The sequence below is a fragment of the Chiloscyllium plagiosum genome, chromosome 10, assembly GCF_004010195.1.
Source record: "Chiloscyllium plagiosum isolate BGI_BamShark_2017 chromosome 10, ASM401019v2, whole genome shotgun sequence".
NCBI lineage: Eukaryota > Metazoa > Chordata > Chondrichthyes > Orectolobiformes > Hemiscylliidae > Chiloscyllium > Chiloscyllium plagiosum.
Genome location: NC_057719.1, coordinates 24,359,622 through 24,383,312, shown reverse-complemented (window position 1 = coordinate 24,383,312; position 23,691 = coordinate 24,359,622). Strand labels below are relative to the sequence as shown.

At 38.4% G+C, this 23,691-nt stretch overlaps 1 protein-coding gene across 1 annotated transcript in view; it reads right to left on the bottom strand.

Moving 5' to 3' along the window:
• The window catches only part of asb2a.1 (ankyrin repeat and SOCS box containing 2a, tandem duplicate 1), a 41,987-nt gene that overhangs the window by 5,793 nt on the left and 12,503 nt on the right, over positions 1–23,691 (bottom strand). The window contains exons 4-9 of the mRNA XM_043697183.1: positions 22,986–23,152; positions 15,911–16,066; positions 14,999–15,244; positions 12,590–12,761; positions 8,241–8,796; positions 2,052–2,205 (exon numbers count right to left, since the gene is read on the bottom strand). Of these exons, the coding sequence (XP_043553118.1) occupies positions 2,052–2,205; positions 8,241–8,796; positions 12,590–12,761; positions 14,999–15,244; positions 15,911–16,066; positions 22,986–23,152 (1,451 nt within the window). The remainder of the gene's footprint in view (positions 1–2,051; positions 2,206–8,240; positions 8,797–12,589; positions 12,762–14,998; positions 15,245–15,910; positions 16,067–22,985; positions 23,153–23,691) is intronic.

The following is a 23,691-nucleotide window of genomic DNA, read 5'->3' as shown; positions in this document are numbered from 1 at the left end:
TAAAACCGAAGTGAGGAGACATTTCTTCAGCCAGAGAGTGGTGGGCCTGTAGAATTCATTGCCACGGAGTGCAGTGGAGGCCTGGACATTAAATGTCTTCAAGGCAGAGATTGATAAATTCTTAATCTCACAAGGAAATAAGGGATACAGGGAGAATGCAGGTAAGAGGCATTGAAATGCCCAACATCCATGATTAAATGGTGGAGTGGACTCGATGGGCCGACTGGCCTTACTTTCACTCCTATGTCTTATGGTCTTATGTTGTCCAGTTCTTGTTGCATTTGGATATGAACTGCTTCAGTATCTGAGGAGTTGCAATTGGTGGCTGAACATTACGTGGTAATTGGCAAACATCCCCACTTCTGACATTATGATGTAAAGAAGATTGTTAATGAAGTAGCTGAGGATGTTTGGGCCTAGGACACTACCCTGAGAAACTCCTGCGGACATGTCCTGGAGCTGAGATGACTGACCTCCAACAACCACAATCATCTTCCAATGTGACAGATATGACACCAATCAGTGGAAAGTTTTATTACTGAATCCCATTCTTTAAAAATTTATTCATTTGTGGGATGTGGGCATCGCTGGCTGGCCAGCATTTATTGCCCATCCATGGTTATCCTTGAGAAGGTGGTGGTGAGCTGCCTTCTTGAACCGCTGCAGTCCACCTGCTGTGGGTTGACCCACAATGCCATTAGGGAGGGAATTCCAGGATTTTGACCCAGCGACAGTGCAGAAATGGTGATGTATTTCCAAGTCCGGATGGTCAGTGGCTTGCAGGGGAACTTGAAGATGGTGGTGTTCCCCTATATCTGCTGCCCTTGTCCTTCTGGATAGACGCAGTCATGGGTTTGGAATGTGCAGTCTGAGGAACTTCGGTGAATCTCTGCAGTGCATCTTATAGAGAGTATATACTGCTGCTATTGAGTATCTATGGTGGAAGGAGTGGATGTCTGTGGATGTAGTGCCAATTCAGTAGGCTGCTTTGTCCTGGATAGTGTCAAGCTTCTTGAATGTTAGTGGTGCTGCATTCATCCAGAACGTGGGGACTATTCCATTATACTCCTGACATGTGCCTTGTAGATATTCGACAGGCTTTGAGGAGTCTGGAGGTGAATTACTCACCACAGTATTCCTAGCCTCTGACCTAACCACTGTGTTTATATGATGAGTCCAGTTGAGTTTCTGATCAATGATAACCCCAGGATGTTGACAGTGGGGGAATTCAGTGATGGTAATACCATTAAATGCCAAGGGTAGTAGTTAGATTGTCTCCTATTAGGGATGATCATAGCCTGACATTTGCGTGGTGCAAATATTACTTGGCACCTGTCAGCCCAGGCCTAGATATTGTCCAGATCTTGTTGCATTTTGATATGTTCTGTTTCAGTATCTGAGGAGTCACAAATGGTACTGAACATTGTGCAATCATTGGCGAATATCCCCACCTCTGACCTTATAATGGAGGGAAGGTCATTGATGAGGCAGCTGAAGATGGTTGGGTTGACAACAGTTTTGATGGGGCTCCTTAACACCACTGTCTGTCAACATGGTTTCGATGTCAAAAGTTGTCTCTCTTCTGTCACCTCTGGAATTAAGCTCTTTTGTCTATGTTTGATGGCTGTAATGAGGTCAGGAAGTGATTTCTCCTTGACCACCACCCTCCCCAGCACCACCTTCTATTTTCACCAATACACTGTCCATTGCACTTTGCAGAATTAATTGACAGTGGGCAGGAATGTAGTTTGTGATGTTGTCTACCTATTGAAACAGATAATATCTTTGGCTAATTTATTACTTTGTTTTTCAATCCCTTCAACTGGAAAAGGATTTCTGCCAATTGGGAGTCAACTACAAGGTCAACAGTGGGCAAGGTTTATTCTATTGTGGGTGGCCATCACTTACATATTCACTAAAATATTTGATTACTTACTCAAAACAAATAAATAAATACAATTATAACACAATTTTACATAGTTTCCACTGAAAGCTATAAGAGTATAACTAAACAATTCCGAGAGGTTTTGACATTATTTGTGTGAACTTGCCTGATTTTGTCTTGATAGTCGCCCATTCATCATAACTGTCAAGATGTTCCTTCAGTTTACTGCAGAGATTCACATTTCCAACATAGTCAAGTAAGACATCAATGATTGGTCCAGCCCATCTGTAGATTCCAGGTGTAGATACCATTTCACAAAACTGGAGAATTGGACCATTAGAGAAATTAAGTAATCAGTATTGTTCCTGTGCAATTATACAGTAATAATTAGTCCAAGATATGTTAATATTCCATCATATTGCTTAATTTTGTGACGTGTTTTTAATCAACCTGTTCAGGGATGTAATGATACATCACTAGAACAGGTGGGATTTGAACCTGGGTCTTCTGGCTCAGAGGCAGGGACACTACCATTTCACCACAAAAGCCCTGTGTTTACTTGTGTGAAAAATAATTTCCAATCAACCTGCTTGGAGAGGTTATGACACACCACTGGAGTAAATTGGACTTCAACCTAGGGACATGACCACTTCATCAGAAGAGCCCCATGTTTAATGTTGTGATGCTACTTCCCCTACTAAGTCAAACCTGGGTTACCTAATTATTGCATGTGCCAATTTTGAATCTGTCCATTCTAATATGGATTTGGACAATTTTCTTTCTACATGGATTAAATGTTTGTGCTTACTGTATGCACAAATCAAATGAATTAGTTCCTGCAAAATTCAAAGTCATCGCCTGATGAGCTGTGTGGCCTTATTTTCTCATGTGACAGAAGAAAAACTTGTATTTGAAGATGGACCTCTCAGTGTTTTGCAGCCAATTGAATACTTATTGTTGAGTCGTCACTGTTGCATTGTGGGGAATGCAGCAGGGAATCATGCACGTGGCAAACTCTCACAAGTTGCAATATGATAGCAACTAGGTAATCTGTTTTTATGATGGTGTTTGGGGGTGGGTGGGGAGTTGAATATTGGCCAGGAAACCAGATAACTCTCCTGCTCCATCTGCAAAATACTGCTGTAGGATTCCTGAATCCATCAAAACCGACTGATGGGGCACCAGTATAACATCACATTTAAAAAGAAGGCACTCCCTACAATGCAGAACACCTAAAATTATGCACTGGAATTTTAGTTTTTTCATTTGTGCTCAAGTGGATTTCAAGCCTAAAATCAATGGGTGCAGGACCAAAAGTGTTACCCATTGAATGACTACTGAAGCATTTACTCATTCTACTATCTTATCAAGGCCCAGGTCATTATCCAATACTTTGTGAGGTCTTGTACATGCCTATATAACATTCTTACTTGGTCAGCTATCACTATCCAATATCGAGTGTGGACCCATACTATTATCAATTCTCCATGCAGTTTTATAATGACTATTCAATATTCCTTGAAACTATGGGTAAAATCTTCAAAATAGAGTTGCAGAAACAATACCACAATGGAGCAAAAATAGAAAAACTCAGCAGGTCTGAAGAATGGACACTGGACCTGAAACATTAACTCTGCTTTCTCTCCACAGACGCTACCAGACCTGCTGTGTTTCGACAGCAATTTTTGTTTTTGCTTCTAACTTGCAGCATCTGCAGTTCTTTGCATTTTTTTGTTTAATACCAGAACGGATATAAGGTTCCCCTAGTGTTTTGCAGCTATTTTTAAATAAAAGTGTCCTACTTGAAAATTTATCACCTGAATAGAGGCAAGCTGAACACCCAAATATTGGCACCAAGAGCTTCTAGAAGGCAGGAACTGCCTCCCTGGCCTTAGCCGCCTGACCTTCCCAGTCACAAGGTGAATTTTTCTCTGGCCCTGTGGCAAACCAGACAGCTGTGTACTGATGTACACCAGGCTGATTGCTGAAATAAGCTTTGAAAAATCATATTCCTGACCACCCTAAATGCTCCTAAATGAAGTTAATGGGTTGTTGTTTGGCAGTGAGTGAGTTCCCTGTCCTGCCCACTTCCCAGATAGCACTTTAAAAATGTGAAACTGTCTTTGAAACATGATCCTGAGATGACCTCCAAAACAATGAATTTCAAATGAGGTCCACACCTAACAACACTTTAACAAATCACGTAACTATCCAATATTTTGTGAGATTGTACTTCAGTATTCTAGACTTTGTTGTTCAATTCTAAGGTTAAATTTACTGTGAGGACCAATGTTACTGTCCAATAACCTTTGAGGCCTATTGGAAATATCCAATATTTCCTGAAACAGCAAATGCTTGAATGACTATGCAGATGCTTGAATCCAAAGTAGACAGGCAGGAGGCTGGAAGAACACAGCAAGCTAGACAGCATCAGGAGGTGCAGAAGTTGATGTTTCAGATGTAACCCTTCTTCACGACCCTTCAATAGTTCATGAGACCATATACATTTGTCAGATGTTCTGAAGTCTCTTATATCATGGTTCAATATCCTGTCACAAAATTTGTTACGGTCCAATATTCTGTCGTGCTATACATTACTAATCTGACAAGTTCAGAGTTCTGTAAGATCTTATAGTTATTTGGAACCCTTTAATCAACATATAATTCTAGACAAAATGGCACCTTTCTACAAAACATTATCAATTTACCAACAAAATTTACTGTTGGAAGGATATGTTTCACTGGTCACTACAGCGTGCATCTTACCAATCAAGCTCACATTCTGATAGTTTCCATGGAAATTCCATTTACCATGTCAAAAACATTAAGAAAGAATATTATCTCAACAGTATTGAAGGAATGATATAATTCCATCAGAACAGAGCATGGTTTGGAAGGAAACTTTCAGATGTTGATGTTCCAATCCATCTCTTGCCCTTGTCCTTCTAGGTGGTAGAGGTTCTGGGTTTGGAAGGTGCTTCCCAAAGGGCCTTGGTGAGTTGTTGCAATGTACTATCCTGTAGTACACACTGCTGTCCCATTGGTAGAGGAAGTGAATGTTGAAGGTGGTGGATGTGATCCCAATCAAGCAAGAAGCTTTGTCTCAGAGGATTTTAAGTTTCTTGACTGTTGATGAAGTATTATACAACCAAACAAATGAAGAGTATTCCACTTCAATTTTGTCTTATACATGCTGGACTTTGGGGAGTGTCTAGAAGTGAGTTTCTGGCCAGAATTCCTACCTCTCACATGCATTTCAAGCAATGTTTGTATGGCTGGTCCAGTTCATTTTTTGTTCCATAGTAACCCAGGAAGTTTGATTGGGGAAGGATGAGGATGGGGCGTGGTGAGTCTTAATTATGGCAATGTCATTGAGTGTCAAGGAGTGGAAGTTAGCTTCTCTCTTGTTGGAGATGATTCATGCTGGCATTTTCATGGTGTGAATGTTACCTGCCACTTATCAATCAGGTGGTACATATTGCTTGTTACCCGGCAATTTGTTAATTATGTTGAAAACTCTGTAAGCATCCCCGGTCATTATGTTAGGAAGGGTAGAAGGAGATAGTGGTGGGAGCCAAGGTAATTCAAGAAACTATTGAGGATGGGTGGGTCTTTGGTAATGGATCAAGGTATTCATGCAGCAATGACTTGGGGTTGAGTATAGTACAGAATATACAAACAGAACCAGCGTGACATCGCAATGCTTAATAAGTAGGTTTGGACACTAGGAACAAAGGAAGATTATAAAAATGATCAATTTACATTTTCTTACATTGCAGAAACTCAACAAAGTGCACCAAACAAGCTAAAAAAAGGAAAAGTGAAGAAGGCACAGAAAAAGAGAAAGATTTTATGGAGGTTTTGGCAAAGAGGGAAGAAAATGAAAAAGTGGAAGGAATCTACGCTGGGAATTTTCCACATCAGATGCAGAGTGGCTGAATGAATGGTCGCAGCAATACCGCAAAGGAAGGGAAATGTGAGTAGGTCAGTGTTAGAAGAACAAAGGGTGTAGAGAGTTGTGAACAACTGAGTGAATCATATCAGGAAACGCTAAACAGTAATCTGAAAGTAAGAATTGAGAGTTTTGAAGTCAGGTTTAGAATGCACAAGTGCTTGTTGCTTTGAAGCAGCAAAGAGAATGAAAGGCTCGAGGTTTATAGTTTAGGGGTGCATGTATTGCTATTTTAAAATGTTTTCAATCACTGTATTTGTATAGTTCACAGAATGATGGCCCTAGATTTTTCCTGTAGGAACAACCAATCACTTATTGTGTTTAAAATGATATTCTGCAGTTACAGACATAGATCCAACAGAGGGAGCTGAGATCTATGGTCACTTAATTGGTAATCTTTTGGCTGGAAACTAGATGAACAGATCTAGCAGTGGCTGCTCAGCAAAGAAACTGTGCTCAAGATTTATTTGGAGTCCCACTTCGAAAATAACTTCTTTTTTTGGTAGACAACTTATCATTTTATCTATGAGGTTTCAGAGGAGGAAGTAATAATTTAAGAATTGACTGCATATCACTCAGCCAATATTCAAGTTTCTGTTGATTTAATTCCAACATGTTTTCTTTTTCTGATGAGCACTTAACTTTAATTGATGTTTGTGAATGTGTGTGGACATTGCTTGTTCCTAAGGCATAAACATAACTATGTTCATTTGAAATCTGGCTGGTTGTGAAAGTAGATGGATCACTCAGATGCCTGCAACGTCAACAGTTCAAATCCAAAGTGTTGCACTGATCAAAAAGATATTATATGGGCGGTATTAGTTTAAAATTCAATACTCTGCTTAGATATTTTAACTTGTCAGAACACTTGGTTTATTCTATATACTTTCTCAAGGTATAGTGTTAAGGTCTCCCTGGTGACAGTCTTCAAATAGCCCTGATACACAGTTCTCAAGTATATACAGAGCTCAGGATTGGTTCAGACTGTACATGATTCACTGTCTTATTTTAAGTTTTGCAAACTGGTTATTCAGACTATAAGATGTCCCAGTAAAAGTGTAAAAAGCAAGATTTTATCTAAAAAATTCAGTCAATTGGATATCAGATCATAAAAACAAAGCAAATCTAAGCTTTGAGTTAAAGAATTCAGTCTAATGTTTCCAAAATTAACAGTCTGGGAATTCTCTCTGCTTAGTCTGTAATCTTAAAGGATGTCAAAAGACAAACATATGGAATTAAGAATAGTGCATAACTGGAAATATGAGAATATGCTGCACATCATCAATGAAGAGAGAACAGAGTTAACATTTCAGGTTGATGACCTTTCAACTGAACACTGACAAAAGTTTATCAAATGAAAAGTTAGCTCTATTTCTGTCTGTGCAGCTGCTTTCAGGTCTGCTGAGTATTCCAAAGATTTTCTGTTTTTGTTACCAGCTATTTAGATGTAAAATCTACATATGATAGTTTTATTTCTTTCTGGGAGTTATAGGTGCTATAAATTTTCAGACAGGGAGAATATAGACAAGGCAGAAAGCCCACTTCTAAAAAAGGGAAGGTGGAATTTGGTTCAAAATCTGGGTCTTCTCCCACCTTTCCATTCCAGAAAGTTGTGCTCAAATTCCAGGTGTAGATGGATGAATCAAAAATATTTTCATATAGCTCCTGTACATCATTTCTAGAGGAGTTCCCAACCCACCTTGGAATTCTACCAACTTCACGCTGTTAGCTGAGAGCTGCCATTAGTTCCACTGAGGGCTTTAACAAGATTACGGGTCTGACCAGGTCATAGGCAATTTAACCTTGGTCAAAGTTACAAATCACACAACACCAGGTTATAGTCCAATAGGTTGAATTGGAAGCATGAGCTTTCGGAGTGCCACTCACCTGACGAAGGAGAGGCGCTCCAAAAACTAGTGCTTCCGATTAAACCTGTTGGACTATAACCTGGTGTTGTGTGATTTGTAACTTTGTATACCCCAGTCCAACACCGACATCTCCAAATCATGACTACTATTGAAACCTTGGTCAAGGACTGATCACCTTCAAAAGGAAAAATTCCATGAAGAACATTTTAAAACTACCTCACGTCCTTCTCTTTTGACCTTCCTATGTCACCATTTTCCCCATGGGAATAATGTTGCAACATTCCAGTTTCACATCCGCTATTGATGTAAATACTTCAGAAGCAACCCTCTAATAGCATTTCATGCAGATTGGCAATAAATGGTTTTTCTCAAACTACTAATTATTGCTCGTCATTCCATGCTACAGGATAACATTCATATGTGCATTTGCCTTGAAGACTCGCTAATTACATTGTAAATATAATACTTGCCTGAAAAGTTAGATGATAACCCATCATAATTTAAATGATAATGGAAAGTTATTTTCAGAGCTTACTTGTACAGGTCTGGGCATTTTACGTTCCATTTGTATATCATCTCTTCTCTGCTCTTGCTCTGGATGTTGATGACTTCCATACACACATTTAAAACATGACTCTCCATCACCACCAAAATCCATAATTAACTTCAACAAACTGAGGTACTTCATAGCAAACATGATTGTTGCTGGGAAGGAAGTCGGATGAGATTGAATATAAGCATTGATGTTGGCTCCATATTTTATGAGCAGCTTTATGTTTTTGATGGAGCCATGTCGGATAGAGATTAGAAGGGGGTTTATCAGATCGACATTAGGATTTGCTCCAGCCTTGAGCAACATTTCTGTGGTTTCTACATTATTATTGTAAACAGCAAAGTATAAAACTGAAGTACGTTTATCTTCAAACAGCCGGGATCTTTCTGGTGACAAGAGAGCATTGATAGGGTAGCCAGCTTCAATCAGTTCTTCAACAATATCATTTCGATTGTGTTGAGCAGCAAGATGAAGGGGACTAATTCCACTGCGCCTCACCCGGACTTTGCTGGTAACAGGAATCAACATCTGAACTATCCTGAACAAAAACAAACCGCATTTGCATTACAGTTCAGCATCAACAATAGTCTGCAATGGACAAATCAGTTACTTTGAAAAGAATTAGTTACAATAGGCATGAGTGTCGATACATAACTTGGGGTGATGAATTTGCCTTTGCACTCACAGGTTTAGGAGCATCAATCACTCTGAGAAGTGATGTAAACATTACTGTTGTGCAGGTTGACTCATACTGTATGAAAGCTGCTCACTCAATAGAGAAAAGCGAGTTTGTTAAACATGAATTGGATTTTGTGTACTTTGCTCTATAGTGAATTGAACAAACATCCGCTATTATCACACTTATGATCAGACCTTTCATAAATTAGAGTTGATCTTTCTCCACGCCTTCTCTGTCGCTGTGACACTATATTTTGCATTCTGTTCTGTTACTCTGAAGTACTTTTGTAAGATCTGATTGGTCTGGTTAGCACTCAAAACAAGACTTTTCACTGTATCTCAGTATATGTAACAATAACAAATCAAATCAATGAAACGAATCATTAAGCTGTTTTATTTTACAGTAAATTAGTATAAAGTATAAGTTATGGTAAGAATCAGAATTTCATGAGCACAATATATTTTTATGTAAAACAAAATAAAGTCACATACTATGATTCCCTGCATCAGTAGATTATTTTACTTGCCCGAAATAAGATGGCTCCCAGTGATTCAGCTTCATCTTTCTGAACTGGCCTAAAGCTCTCATTTTATTGTCTAGTGGACCTCACAGACGTCTGATTTCAGAAGACACCTGTCAGTGCTCATCATTCTCTTTACATCTCTCTTGAACAGACAAATATGGATCAAAGGACTTTAGAATATAATAGTTTTGAAGTGCTCTTCCATTGCTTGGACAAACTAGATTTTTGTTTGTTATTTAGACTACAGGAAAAAAATGACATTTATTTTGCATATTATTTATTCTTCTTAAAAATATCTCTACATTAGAAAACAATCTTATTTGCAAATCGCCATGAAGTTCTGTAGCTGTATAGTTTTAATTTATATTTCATCATCTTTCATGGATTTGTCTTGGTCTAATTAAATTCTAATGTTTTGAGCCGAAACAACTAAAATTAGCCTCAATTTTGCTGTCAGAAAGGAATGGCCAAGCAAAGTTCATGATACTCGTTGGAACTTAGAAGAATGAGAGGCGACTTTATTGAAATGTACAAGAATCGTAGGGGGCTTGACAGGGAAGTTGTCGCCCTTGCAGAAGGGTCTGGGACCGGAGGGCATAATCTCAGTATAAGGGAGCACATATTTAAGATGCAGATAAAGAAGAATTTCTTCTCTTAGAGAACTGTGAATCTGTGGAATTCTTCATCCCAGAGCATTGTTAAGGTTGGGTCATTAAGTATACTCAAGGCTGAGTTTGGCAGATTTTTAAAGAGTAAGGGAATCAAGAGTTATTGAAAAAGGCAGGAAGATGGAGTTGAGGACATCAAATCAGCCATGATCTCATTGAAGAGCAAAGCAGACTCAATGGGCTGAATGGCCTACCTCTCCTCTGACATCTTATGATCTGGAGTTAAATTCCGTGTGGGTTCTGCTGCATTTTTCTTCTTATCAGGTTCTTGACCGCCAATTGTCTGATTGACAGGCTGGAGATCTACTCAGAATCACACAATTGTTACAGTGCAGAAGGAGGCCATTCGACCCACTGTGACTGCATCAACCCTTCAAACAAGCATCATCACCTAGTGTCAATCCCCTACTTTTCCCCCATACCTTTTCACACTATCTCTATCCAAAGCATCATCCAATGGCCTCTTGAATGCTGAGTAACAAAGCCTGCAAATGTACGGTTGCAGCTGAAGAAATCATGTGGGTGTAATGAAATTCCATCTAATTGTAGTCATTGGCGCTCTGATTGAAGAGAGTTTGGGGAAACAGGATATATAATGTGGTGGGGAAGATCTGATTATGTTCAGACTAGTCCCATAGTAATCAAGATGGTCAGAATGGTGGTTAAGGGAACCAAAACTGCCCATGAATGGACAAAACAGATAGAACTTGAGGGTGAGTTTACTGTGTATCACATTGGGCCTAAGGAAAATACTTATGTTTCTCTTAGCCCACAAACAGTGCTGTAAAGATGCTTAGCTCATGGGTTCCACTGTCCTTCTCTCACCTCCTTTCAGCTGCCCTGTTTCTCATTGCCTGGGAGGCTCGGCCACCATTTGTAAAAAAAATGGATTGGCTTGAAATGATGGCAACAGCCTTACTATAATATTGAAATGATCAAGGTACTTCTTGCAAGCTAATTAGCTGCCTTCTCCTTGTTTCTCCTCTGTTAATATGGTTGGATTTGACATGTGTTTAATTCCTGTTCCAGAACCTCTGAGCTTTAATTTCTGATTAATGGACAGCCCACCATTTTTTCAGCAATGGAACTCTTCTTATGAGACCAGGACCAAAAGTCTTGTGAATGTGCAGCAAGCTTATCAGCATTTATTTCCAAAATCCAGCATTTTCCATTATTTTTCTTTTTAAATTTTCTTCAATAAATCTAATAAATCAATTAAGGAAGATGGTTTCTGAGGCTCATGCTCTATTCTTAGAACAAACATAGTGACAGGAAGTGGGGAAAGGTGAATCGACATAAATTGTACCAGATGTTTGCAGACTGAAAAAAACATGTCGCTGTTATGTACAAATTGTTATATTTATATCATTACATATATTGGCCTAGAAGTTGAATAATCAATCCCTTCAAAATTTCATTGAAATTATACATAAGTAATATATACAATTTAAGGGCCAAACCATTGACTGGAAGATAGGTTTCTCTGCTCACATGTCTCTCAAAGATCTGATAATGATGCAATTTGTTTATTTGAGGTGTGCTTCTTGTTAAGTTGAAAAGGCTGCATTGGACAGATTTTATTCGTCGGCACAAATTCAAACATATTATTTTATTTAATTAGAAAGCATGGAGAAACAGTACTTTCATTGCCAGTGATTCTAAGCAATTGGAGTAGGGGTAGCACTTCCTTATGATTTCTTTTAGTCTATGGCTTGAGATCAATGCCTCCAATATAAATACCAGGCTCTACAAGCCATGAAATCCAGTAACTTACTTCCTAATTCCTTTTCATTCATTCTCATTTCTAGCTTGGCTTGTTATAGTTAGAGAAAGAAATTAGGTGAAGACTAACACCAGGAAGGTTTCATGGTAGCATACAAGCTATCTGTAATTAATATATTTAAAGAGCAGCCAATAGATATAATGTACACAGCAGCATGTATAAGTGTTTAATGCTGGTTATCACCTAGCAGTCTTTAGGAAATGATAATGCGTTATTAAGAGTGGTCATCATTTGAATCAGTAAATCTGTACTCCACTGCAGATTATTCTGGAAAATTAACTGTCATACACATTTCTAACCCTGATTTATGAATCCTATTATCAATGTATAAATTTTTTATGGAAGTTTAGCTGGAAGCATTAAGTAGTCATAATGATGTAATATAGTACTTTGCAGAGTTCTATAAATGCCTCTCTTTTACAAATCAGTAATGGGCAAATGCTGCATTTTGATGTACTTAAGTGGATGACTCAAATTTTTAGTTACCATCAGTGAATATATTCAGACATCTGCACAGTCTCCAAATCAGATCCACATTAAGGAACTCAATAAGGGAGCTCTCAGCTGTGATTTTCTTTGAATAACAAGGTTGAAAATAAAGCTCAGAGGACTGAACCCTAACCATTGAAATTTGCACAATATTTTAAACTCCGTGTTGTTTTGTGCCTTACAACTTACGCCATATTGCCCCTTGCAGCAGCAATGTGAAGGGGCAGCCAACCATCCTTACTTCCTTTGTTTGCATCAGCATTTTGTGAAAGAAGAAAGGCCACAATTTCTTCATGCTCATTCTTGCTGGCTTCATACAATGCCGAGGCATTATCACTGGCTTGTGTATTGATATTTGCACCTAAGGATTGTAATGGACAGCAAACTGTAATATACAGCTATTATCAGAAAGATAAGAGCAATTTTACTCAACTGGTAGAATATTTTGTCAAATAGTTAGCTAATCTCATATGCACTTGAAAAACATAAATGCTTAAAATGTTTAATTTAGTTTACAATTTTTATTTTGTTCTTCTGAAGTTCAGGACAATATTAAGCAAAGGCCTTTTCAAAATACTCACTTTCTAGAACTATAAACACTCACTCCTTTCAGAGTGGTTACTTCTTTAACAAGGTGATTCTGAGTTATAAGTAATAAATTAAAATTAAATTGCTGAAGTCTTTGGGACCATAATGCTGCTGTGAGGTTATATAATGTATATCATGGCATCGCAGGCCTACTCCACCTTGTACACCAAAATTAAATGCACAAGTGACTGTGGCATAAATTTATTTGCATGCCAACGTGACAATAAAATTAGCACATTGCATCTGCACGGAAAACAATTCCATGAAAGTCAGTGTATTAAAAGAAAGGAAGCAACCGTTGATGGCTGTTTGCATAATTTGGAGCAGCACAAGCAGGGTGTGAAAATCCATAGTCAGTCGTCTCAAAGATTCACTCCAAAGCTGGGACATAAAAAGGCAGAGATCATTTCCTTTAAACATCACTGACATTGCTGGCAAATAATTCCAATGAATCACAGGAGGGAGGCAAATTTCAGGTGCAGCCTTCAAAAGGGTTCAACCATGAGCAAGTGACCACATTGATGTTTTCAACTGGAGGAACGGGTTCCAAAGATGTAAGAAGAAGAACATAAAATGTCATGAGTCTGACCCTCAAACACTCAGACAGGGGGCAGCACAGGCGAGACATAGTGCTGGATACCCACTAGAGGAAACCTTAGGGGATTGCAATGTTAGGTGAGGAGATCTTACAGGGAAAAGGTCAATGACCAAGCTGTTATAAAACCTGTGTTAAACACATATATGCAGCCAGTCTGCATAGAGGCTCTCAGCTAGCTTTTTAAAACCATTTCTGCCGATGTTCTTCAGCAGCTGACTGAAGAGGACCAACTTTACATTTTGCTTTTCAGTAGTCTGGCTGCATAGTTTTGCAATACTTTTAATTTGATTTTGTGCAGAGCTAGGACTGCCCTCAACACGGAGGACAACAGCACAACAGCCAAGCTAGAATTTCACTGTTTCACCCATTCAAGTCCTCAGTGAGGAAACCAACAGGAAAAGAGACTGGGCGTAATCTAACCAGTCTAGGCAAGGTGGTTTTGATGATGCAGTCAGAAAATGGTGACACGGTTGAAGAGTGTCTGCCTGCAGATTATCTTGCTGGTTGTGGAGTGGAAGCAGTAAGGTCAAGCCAATTTGATTATATAACAGGACAAGTGGATATGTCAGTGTCTTATATACTTTTGTGGTAGTCCCTCAGAACAAGGATGATGTGTGCTCTTAGCAAGAACACGTGTTGTCTCATAAGATAAGTAGGCTGTTGACCTTACAGTTCTGGAGAAACTAGCTTCTCTTACAGCCTATCACAAGCAGATCAGAAGGAATTACAGATTGTTAACTAAGCTTTTTGGCCACATTATGACACACCTTCCAAGGCCGTCAAGTCCTGAGGTGGGACTTGAACCCAGAACATCTGGTCCAAAGAATGTAGACAAGACCTCTTATATGGGTAGGGTTTTTGAACAGCTCTTCCTGGCAGACAATTGGGCTTTCATCCTGTAGGAGAAAGTGAGGTCTGCAGATGCTGGAGATCAGAGCTGGAAATGTGTTGCTGGAAAAGCGCAGCAGGTCAGGCAGCATCCAGGGAACAGGAGAATCGACGTTTCGGGCATAAGCCCTTCTTCAGGATTCCTGAAGAAGGGCTTATGCCCGAAACATCGATTCTCCTGTTCCCTGGATGCTGCCTGACCTGCTGCGCTTTTCCAGCAACACATTTCCAGCTTTCATCCTGTACCAAAGGCTGGCAGATGACTGGAATCTGCTTCCAATTCCCTGTCAGGCAATGTATTCCAGATCATAACAAATCATTTCATAAGGACATTCTCATCATGCATTTGGTTCTTTTGCAAATGATCTTAAATCCATGCCCAATTGGTAACCAACACTTTATGCCACTGAAAAATGATTCTCCTAATATACTTTGTCAAAAACCCTCATAATTCACTACCTTTCACACAACAATTTAATGGGCAACTTCTTAGTAACTTCCCATCAACACACAATCCTACTTACCATGCTTTGTGAGAAAACGCAAAGATTCCAGTTGTCCACTTTGTGCTGCAACAAATAATGGAGTGATTCCATAAATATTTGTTGCTTCAATCTTGGCACCAGCCATGAGCAGAGCTTCGATGATGTCTAGATCATTTCGTATAGCAGCCTCATGAAGAGCAGCCCACCCACGGTTGCAGCGGTGATTCACATCAGCATTATATTGTATCAGAAGTTTAACGGCTTCCACATTTTTATGTTCACAGGCTGTTAACAGAAATAACTTGAAATTTAAAGCAAATGTTTATGATGTTAGGATTATTTTATTTAGTGCTTCAGAATCAGATTCTATGGTTGTGTAACAATTCTGCTAATCTGCTCCAGTTGTACATGTTGTATAATTATACACTGCAAGATGAATTTAGGATAGGAAACTGTCAGAAGAGAATACATTCTTTTGTTACACATATATTTCCAGAACAATATATATAACTATTAAGCTTTTACCAACCTAACAGATGTGATTTTTAAAAAAAAAATCATTGGCTGGAACAGCATTTTTTGATCCTCTCTAATTGCCCTTGATCTAACTAAGTAATTTGTTATTTGAGAGGGAAGTTAAGAGTCAATCATATTCCTGTGGATCTGGAGTCACATGTAGGCCAAACAGGTAAGAATGCGAGATTTTGTTCCCTAAAATGACATTAATTAATCAATGGCTATTCATGACAATCAACAACAGTTATACCACCATCATGAAACTAGATGTTCATTCCAGATTTTTATTGATTTCAAAGTTCACTATCTGCTGCAGTGGGACTAAACAAGGACTTCATCTGTGACTCTGGGCTATTAGTCCAATGACATTACATTACAACACCACCTTCCCAAATTCATATGCAGAAATGTACTCAATTTTATGTTTTATGTTACCTTTGTAGAGCGCAGTTTCTTTTGCCTTACTAGAGATGTCGCATTCTGCTCCTGCTTCTAGTAAACATTTCATGCATTCCAAGTTCCCCCTGCATGTTGCTAAGAATAAAGGAGTTTCTTCTGCCAGTGTGCGACAGTCTACAGTTCCAGGATAAGCTATTAGAAAATAAAGAAACATGTCAACTCAAATCTCATAAACAGCTATATAATTTTCTTTTTGGTTCCCTGTGTGGTTGAATGTTGACTCCAATCATTTCAGATGTTACTTCTATTCCATATTTTCATGCTTATTTCTTTCAGTGTTATGCCATTTAATTTGTTATTCCCTTCTATTTTTACAATCATGCCTGACTCATTTCTCTGCCTTTACAATTACTTGTTCAGACCAATTGATCATTGATTGACATGACAATTTTTATCAAGTATAACTCTTTGTAGCTTCATTGTATGTTGCAAACTCTGTTTTGGTTGTCAACTTCATTCACTGCTAGCTTTCAATTTGTTACTACCTAGTGACAATTGGTGAGGTAGCTCCCCTTGATTTCACTCCCTTAGTTTTTTTAAACCAAAGGTTTGAATTCATTTTAGCATGAGGCTTTACCTCCAACCAACTAAAATATAGTTAATGTTGTCAATCAGAAGTCACTAGGTTGTCTTGGATCAAAGAAATAAAATATTTATTACCTGCTAAGGGTATACACTATAAAGGAAAATAATAGAATATAGAGTTAGAGTCCTTTTGTTGTCTGTGAGACATTAAGTTTAAACCTGAAGTTGAGGTTGGTTAGCTTATTTCTTGGCTGCAATTAGCAGTAACAAATGTCACAGTTGTTGTAAAGTTCTGATGCTTCTCCTCTGTCATCAATTTCATGAGAACCAGGCAGTTTCTTTTTGAGAGAACGAAAAGTTGAAACAACAACTTCCCTATCAGTAATCTCTGAAAGGTTCTGAGAATCTTCCTTGAAATATTGGTTCTAGTGTTTACATTCAAGAGGCTATTTTTGATGGGTCTGTGAGTGATATGGGGTCAATGTCCAGTGTAGTCGGTTCTGCTGTAACGTGTGTTTCCTCAATGTGAATTGGCTTTAATGCCATTAAAGGATTTAGACTGTTATTTGTAGAAGGCAAACTTTCCTTACCTGTATTGGCTATAACGCGATTTCTGCCCCATTAGTTTAAATGGTGTGGCTATTATATAATTTTCTTATAACGCAGGATCACATGAGAATGGAAGTATTGCATTATATCCGACCGGTTGTACTTTGGATTTGTTGATGTTTTCCTGAGACTGTGGTAGGTTTGAATGGTTGGCTGGATTGGACAAGACCTCTATTTTCACTCATTCCCCCAACAAGAACAATTTTGGCAATTCTGTATTTTTAAGCGTTGTCTCAGTCAAATTTGCAGTTCAAACGTTGACACTCTTAAAAATCCTACCTACAAAAATAAAGGGTATAACCTCATGACAATTTGTATATATTGTCTTACCCTATCCTTATCCTGAATTTTTGTTTTGTAACAAAGGGTTTCCCCATCCTGATAACTTCTAATGGGTGAAACATTAACCTTTTGAAACAAGAACTGCCCTTTCAGCCTGTCCTATCACTCAATTAAACTACAACTGCTCTATTTTACCTTCACAAAATACATTCTACCAAATAAATACCCATGCATTCCAACATTCATTATTATTATATGTTTTAAAGTTTTGATGGTGTGAAACAGCTACCTGGACTGGAAGGTTTGAGTTATATAGCGAAGCTGGATAGGCTGGGATTTTTTCCCTGCAGTGTAAGAGATGGGTGACCTTATAGAAGTGTATTAAATCATGAGAGGCATAGATAAGGTAGATGAGAACAACTTTTTCCCATAGTAGGGGTGTCTCAAACTAGAGGGCATAGGTTTACAATGAGAGGGGAAAGATACAAAAGGATCCAGAAGGGCCCTTTATTCACACACAAGTGGTGAGTGTCGGGAACGTGCTGCCAGAGGAACTGGTGTATGTAGGTACAGTTACAATGTTTAAAAGATATTTTGATAAATCTGTATAAGAAATGTTTAGAGGGATATGGGCCAAACGCAGGCAAGTAGGACTAGCTTAATTTTGGATTATAGTGAGCATGAACTGGTTGGACTGAATGGTGTGTTTCTACTGCTACTCTATGACTCTATTCCAGATTTCCAGAATGTGGGTCTTTTCATTTTCCATTTATAATGTTATTCCTTTATGTTTCCATGGTTTGTTTACATAAAAGAGGACAACTATTTTGCTCTTTTATAGTTCAGATAGTTTTTGAAGTTAGAGTCAACATCTGCTCACATTTTTTTGTTTGATAACAACATCTTGATGGGAATAGTTTCTGACATTCCTAGGGGACTTTGCAGGAGGGAGGTTATGCAGCATATTTTCCCTGCCAATATTGAGGCTCTGACAAACCCATCAGTTACAGATATTATTTATTTGTAGCCTTATTTAAATGCATTTTACAGCCTGCTTAGAAAGCTAGGAATAATTATTAGTAACATCCTAGGAAGCATAATGTTAAATGTAAATGTATCATTCTATTGAAATAGCCCAGCTTACTTAGCAAACCAAACTTCACAATGTTTGTATCTATTTTTCCAGTATTCCATCATCTAATTTCTTTCTTACTCCAACAGACCTCATCTCATCTTCAACGTTGTCAAAGGTCCACCGAAAATACTTTATCATTATTACTTTAAAAACAAAATCATGTATACTATATAAAATATGCAAATAGTTACAACCAAAAACAGATCATTCCACAACACAATAGTATCAGTCCGCCGCTCTTACATGAACCACTAAAATACCTCTTAGCTGCAACAAATTAGAGGACACTAAGTGTTTACATTTGACATTGATACTGAATATCTATAATCTATGTCTCTTTCATTTTCTTTTAACTCCTGTCTACACTAAATGTGATGACACCATTTTGTATTCAGGCCAGTGAGTTATTTTCTACTTTCAGCAATCACTAACATTCTGCAGAAATATTTTTCCAAATGCACGGCAAGGAAACATTCTGTTCAAATACATTTGAGTGTTATAAACTAAATGTAAGTATTTTTGAACAGAGTCCAAATCCAAATGATTAGTGACTGCTATAATTCAGTTAACAACAATCCATAAAAACCAAAGCCCACTGATTGGGACACATTATATTTACACTCATTAACTTTTAATTAATATATCCACCATCTGTTCCCTTGTTCCTTTAGATCTTAGCCATCCTTTTAGATTATATTACATGATAAGATTCCCTTTTCATTCTTTTAAGTCAATTTATATACATATATTATATCAAATGGAAGAAAATATACTAAATGACAACATATGTTCCATTTTTACACATTAAGACTCTCAAGTGGCTTTTTTTTCAGTATGTCTAACAGTTTCTTAGAGCTTTCTCCTTTATTTGTAAAGCAATCAGATAGTTGACTGTTGCTATCCACCTATTTCAATTTGGAAATGTCTCACTTTCCCAGCTTCTGTTTTAGGATTGTAATATTAATCCATGGTCTTTTTTCTATTTACACATATTGTGAGTGCATGCTATCCAGTACAGACTCCGTCTTGATATATAGTATTCATGGGTATTGCTGCTGAATGCCTTCTAAGTAGTTTTTTCAATATTTTTGCTATGAAAACTACCTTACCTACCACCTCACTAAGAGTAAGAGTTTCTGCCACTAAGGTACTTTATATTAGTCTTTTGATCATTGGGCAACATTTACGACTCTATCCCACAAGTTATAAACTCTCCGACACTTGAAAACCCATCATGGAGATTTATATAAGAAGCACCATTAAAACTACATGTTCCAGACATCTCCCAATGATGGAAATTTCAAACCAAATGTTCCATTTTTAAATTTTTTTATTTGCCCAAATAACATCTTCCACTTTGTGCGTTTACATAGTTATACTGAAGTCTCATATTTTTCTAAGATAGCATCTGACTTTTTTGTTTGGGTGCTGAGACAATTCAGCTGTCCAATTAGACTTTGCAATGCCTTCATTTCAGTTTTGGAAACTGCACCACCTTTCTATGAGGCTCTACTTTGACTAATAACAATGGGGCTAAAATTTTCCAAGTAAGATTGCTGATGCAAAATGATGCTTCATCCATTCTGCCCGGTTTCAAATCCAATATACTTAAAAGCCCCAAAGTCTGACTTCTAATTTTAAGCAAACTATGATAAGATCTTCAAAGTTCCAAGAATCTATGTGCATCAAAAAGATGTCTGAAAGATGCTCTTCAAGGTGCCAATAAAACATTGCATGGTGTGCTTTTAACTGAAACTGACATAATTTTAATAAGACAGACCTTACTGAGAACTATCAAGCTTTACTGGCATAATTCAAGCAACATTTAGTTATCTTCCAAAATGACCCCACTGCATTTGGTGCTTCATGTGAAGGATGAAGGAGAATTTCCCTGTTGAGGTGCTCTCCTTGTAGAAATGTAGCTTTAATATCAATTGATCCACACCCACAAACATTTCTTGCTGATAAAGCTAAGAAAGATTTTTAAATTGCTTTATCTTCTGTCAGTGAATCTACTTTTCTATCTTTGTCTCCCAGCTTTAGACTGATAAATCCCATCAGGAAAACATTTTCTGTGCATATCCACCAATGTGATAGAGCTGGTTGTCCCCTTTCTCGTACCTCTGTGTATACACCTCAAATTCTGTCTAGCTTTAAAATTCTCTTTGTTTGACATTTTTACTAAATTGTCTTCTAGTTTGGCTGTGGCCACTAGGATTACCAATTACATGAATTTCTGCTCAGAGGTGAAGAAGTGTGGTTGTGCCTTATTGATCTCTACTATGAGATTATCACACTCGCCACCTCTTATCCCTGCATCCTTCACTGAAGTGTTTGAGAACGGATAGGCAAATTGCTTACCAATTTTAACATGAATCACATTTTGCCTTCTAAGTTTCTGTTCCTGACGTCAATAATAAGACCATAAGAGACAGGAACAGGAGTAGACCATTTGGGCCCTTAAGCCTGCTCCACCATTCATTTGGATTGTAGCTTCTCTGACATTTCTCATGTCAGTCTTCCTGAGTTTTCCCCTACTGATCAAAAATCTATCTATCTCAGCCTTAAATATACAAAAGGACATGGCTTCCACAGTTCAAGGAGTTCCAAACACTCAACTCTCTGATAGAAGAAATTCCACCTCATCTCAGTCTTACATTTGCACCCCTTTATTCTAACACTATACCTTCTGGTGCTGGACTCTTCCATCAGGGGAAACATCCTCTCAGTATTTATACTGTCAAGCTTATATGTTTCAATGAGATCACTCATGCTTCTAAACTCCAGTGAGTTGAATCCCAACCTGTTTACCCTTTGCTCACAGGAAAATCTCTCTATACCAATCCTAATGAATCTTCTTTGAATTGCTATCAATAAAATGATGTCTTTCTTTAAATAACAGGAACAAAATTGCTCACAGTAGTCCAGATGTGGTCTCACCAGAATTTTTTACAGCTTTGGTAAGAATTCTCTTCTCTTATAGCCCAACCCCCTTGAAATAAGCGCCAACATTCCATTAGCCTGCCTGATCACCTTTGTCTCTTTATGTTGTAGCTTTTTGTAGATTTCCTCTATTTAAATAATATTTTCTTCTTTTGTGCTCCCTTCCAAAATGAAGAACTTCACCTTTCCCAAATTACACTACATTTGCCAACTTTTTGCCCACTTTCTTAACCTGTCAATATCTCATTGTAAACTGTTTGTTGCCTTCTCATATCTGTTTTTGTGTTGACTGCAAGTTTAACTACAATACATTTACTGCATTCCTTGGAGTCATTAATATATACTGTAAACAGTTGCAGTCCCAGAACAGAACCTCACTGGTCACATGTCACCAACATGAGAAAGAATCCCTGTTCCCCATTCACTGTTTCCAGCCCACCAGTTAATTATCTATGCCAATATACTATATCCAACACCATGGACTCCTATCTTACTACTTAGTCTTTTATGAGGAACCTTGTTGAACACCTTATGGAAGTCCAATTACAACACATTACTGGTTCCCTCCACCCACTCTGGTTGAGATGTCCTCAAAAAAACTCGAAGAAATTAATCAGACACAATATTCCTTTCATGAAGCTATCATGTCTCTGCTTGATTAGATTAGAATTTTCCAAACATTCTGCTATTGCCAATAATTGATTCAAATATTTTTACAATAATAAATGTTATGCTAATAAGCCTATGTTAGCTACTGTTGATAGGTCTGACTCACGAAAAGGTTTGATCAACTATTAATTTAATTCAACTAATATGTCTACCGCAAAGAAAAGGGCCCTTCGGCCTATCAAGTCTGTGCCAATCAAAAACCATCTAACTGCTCTAATCCTATTTTCCAGTACTTGGCACTTTGTATGCCTTGGTGTTGCAGCTTGAAATACTTTGTAATTATTACAAGGGTTTCCACCTCTCCCACTATTACAGGCAGTGAGTTCCAGATTCCCACCACCCTTTGGGTGAAAAATATTTTCCTCAGATCCCCTCCAAAACTTCTGTGCCCTACCTTAAATCTATGCCCCAAACATTGATCCATCCACAAGGTGGGAGGGGGGGGGGGGGGGGGCGGAATGTTCCTTCCTGTCTAGCTTATCTCCTCCTCTTATACTTATCAATCATGTCACTGTTTGGTCTCCTCTAAGGAAAACAACCCCAGCCTAATCATCTCTCCTCACAACTAAAACTCTCCTACCCAGATAAATCTTTTCTGCAGCCTCTCCAGTGCAATCACGTTCTTCCCAAAATGTGGATATATGTACAATACCAGTCTATATATTTTCCAAATCTTGAGAAAACGAAGTATCCTGGAAAGTGCACCAATACGTCAGTGCTGTTCGCCAGTTCCTTTACAGTCTGTGTCATTTTCCCCAAACTGGATAAGAAGTCCCGCCTGTCCTTCAGTTCACCATAGAACCTTACAGACAGGGTCCCACAACATGCAGTTTAATCTCTTGTCATGTACAGTGTGTAGGTTCCCGCGGCTCTCCCTCCCTCACTGACCTTGAAGCAACAATTTCGCACAGCCGGGTTTGTTATAGTAAATTGTTTCGTGCAGAGGGAGCCAGCCCTCCGAGTTTGGCACAGAAAGCACTTTCCCAGCTCGGATCATATTTGACAAGGTTTCTTCATCACCATTTTTTATCGCAACAACGGCAGGATCCACCTCCCTAGATGAAAAGCAGAAAGGATGTAATGTCGCTGCAACAGTGCAGCCTTTAAAATTGTACGTCCACAGTTAAAACAAAAAAAATACATGTCAGTTTGGAGAGATCTAATCAACCTTGAAATGTCGACCCCTGGAAAACGCTTCCACGTTGAGATAAATAACGCGCGACCTTGTAATATTTCGTTGGAACACCCCGATGTAGTCCCTCAATGCAACAGCAGGCACGTCTAAAGATCCTTGCCGAATGGTCCAGCCCAGCTCTCCCCCACCCCCCGCCCCCCCCAGCCTCCCGCTTGAATATCATTCAGGGTCAGGTCATCGCTGGGTGTCACAGCAAGTGCAGTGAGAGCGGAGGCACTGCCCAACAAACAAATAGGCAAATGCAAAACATTGACTGAGGAAAACAGGCATCCACACTCCCACCCCGGGGGGCACAAGTTTTAACCCCAAGAGTTAGTTTAACCGCCAGTTATCTCTCTCTTTCTATTTACATTTGATTCGTGGCCTGAGGCTGTAGGGTCCTTCACTTTAACATGATCC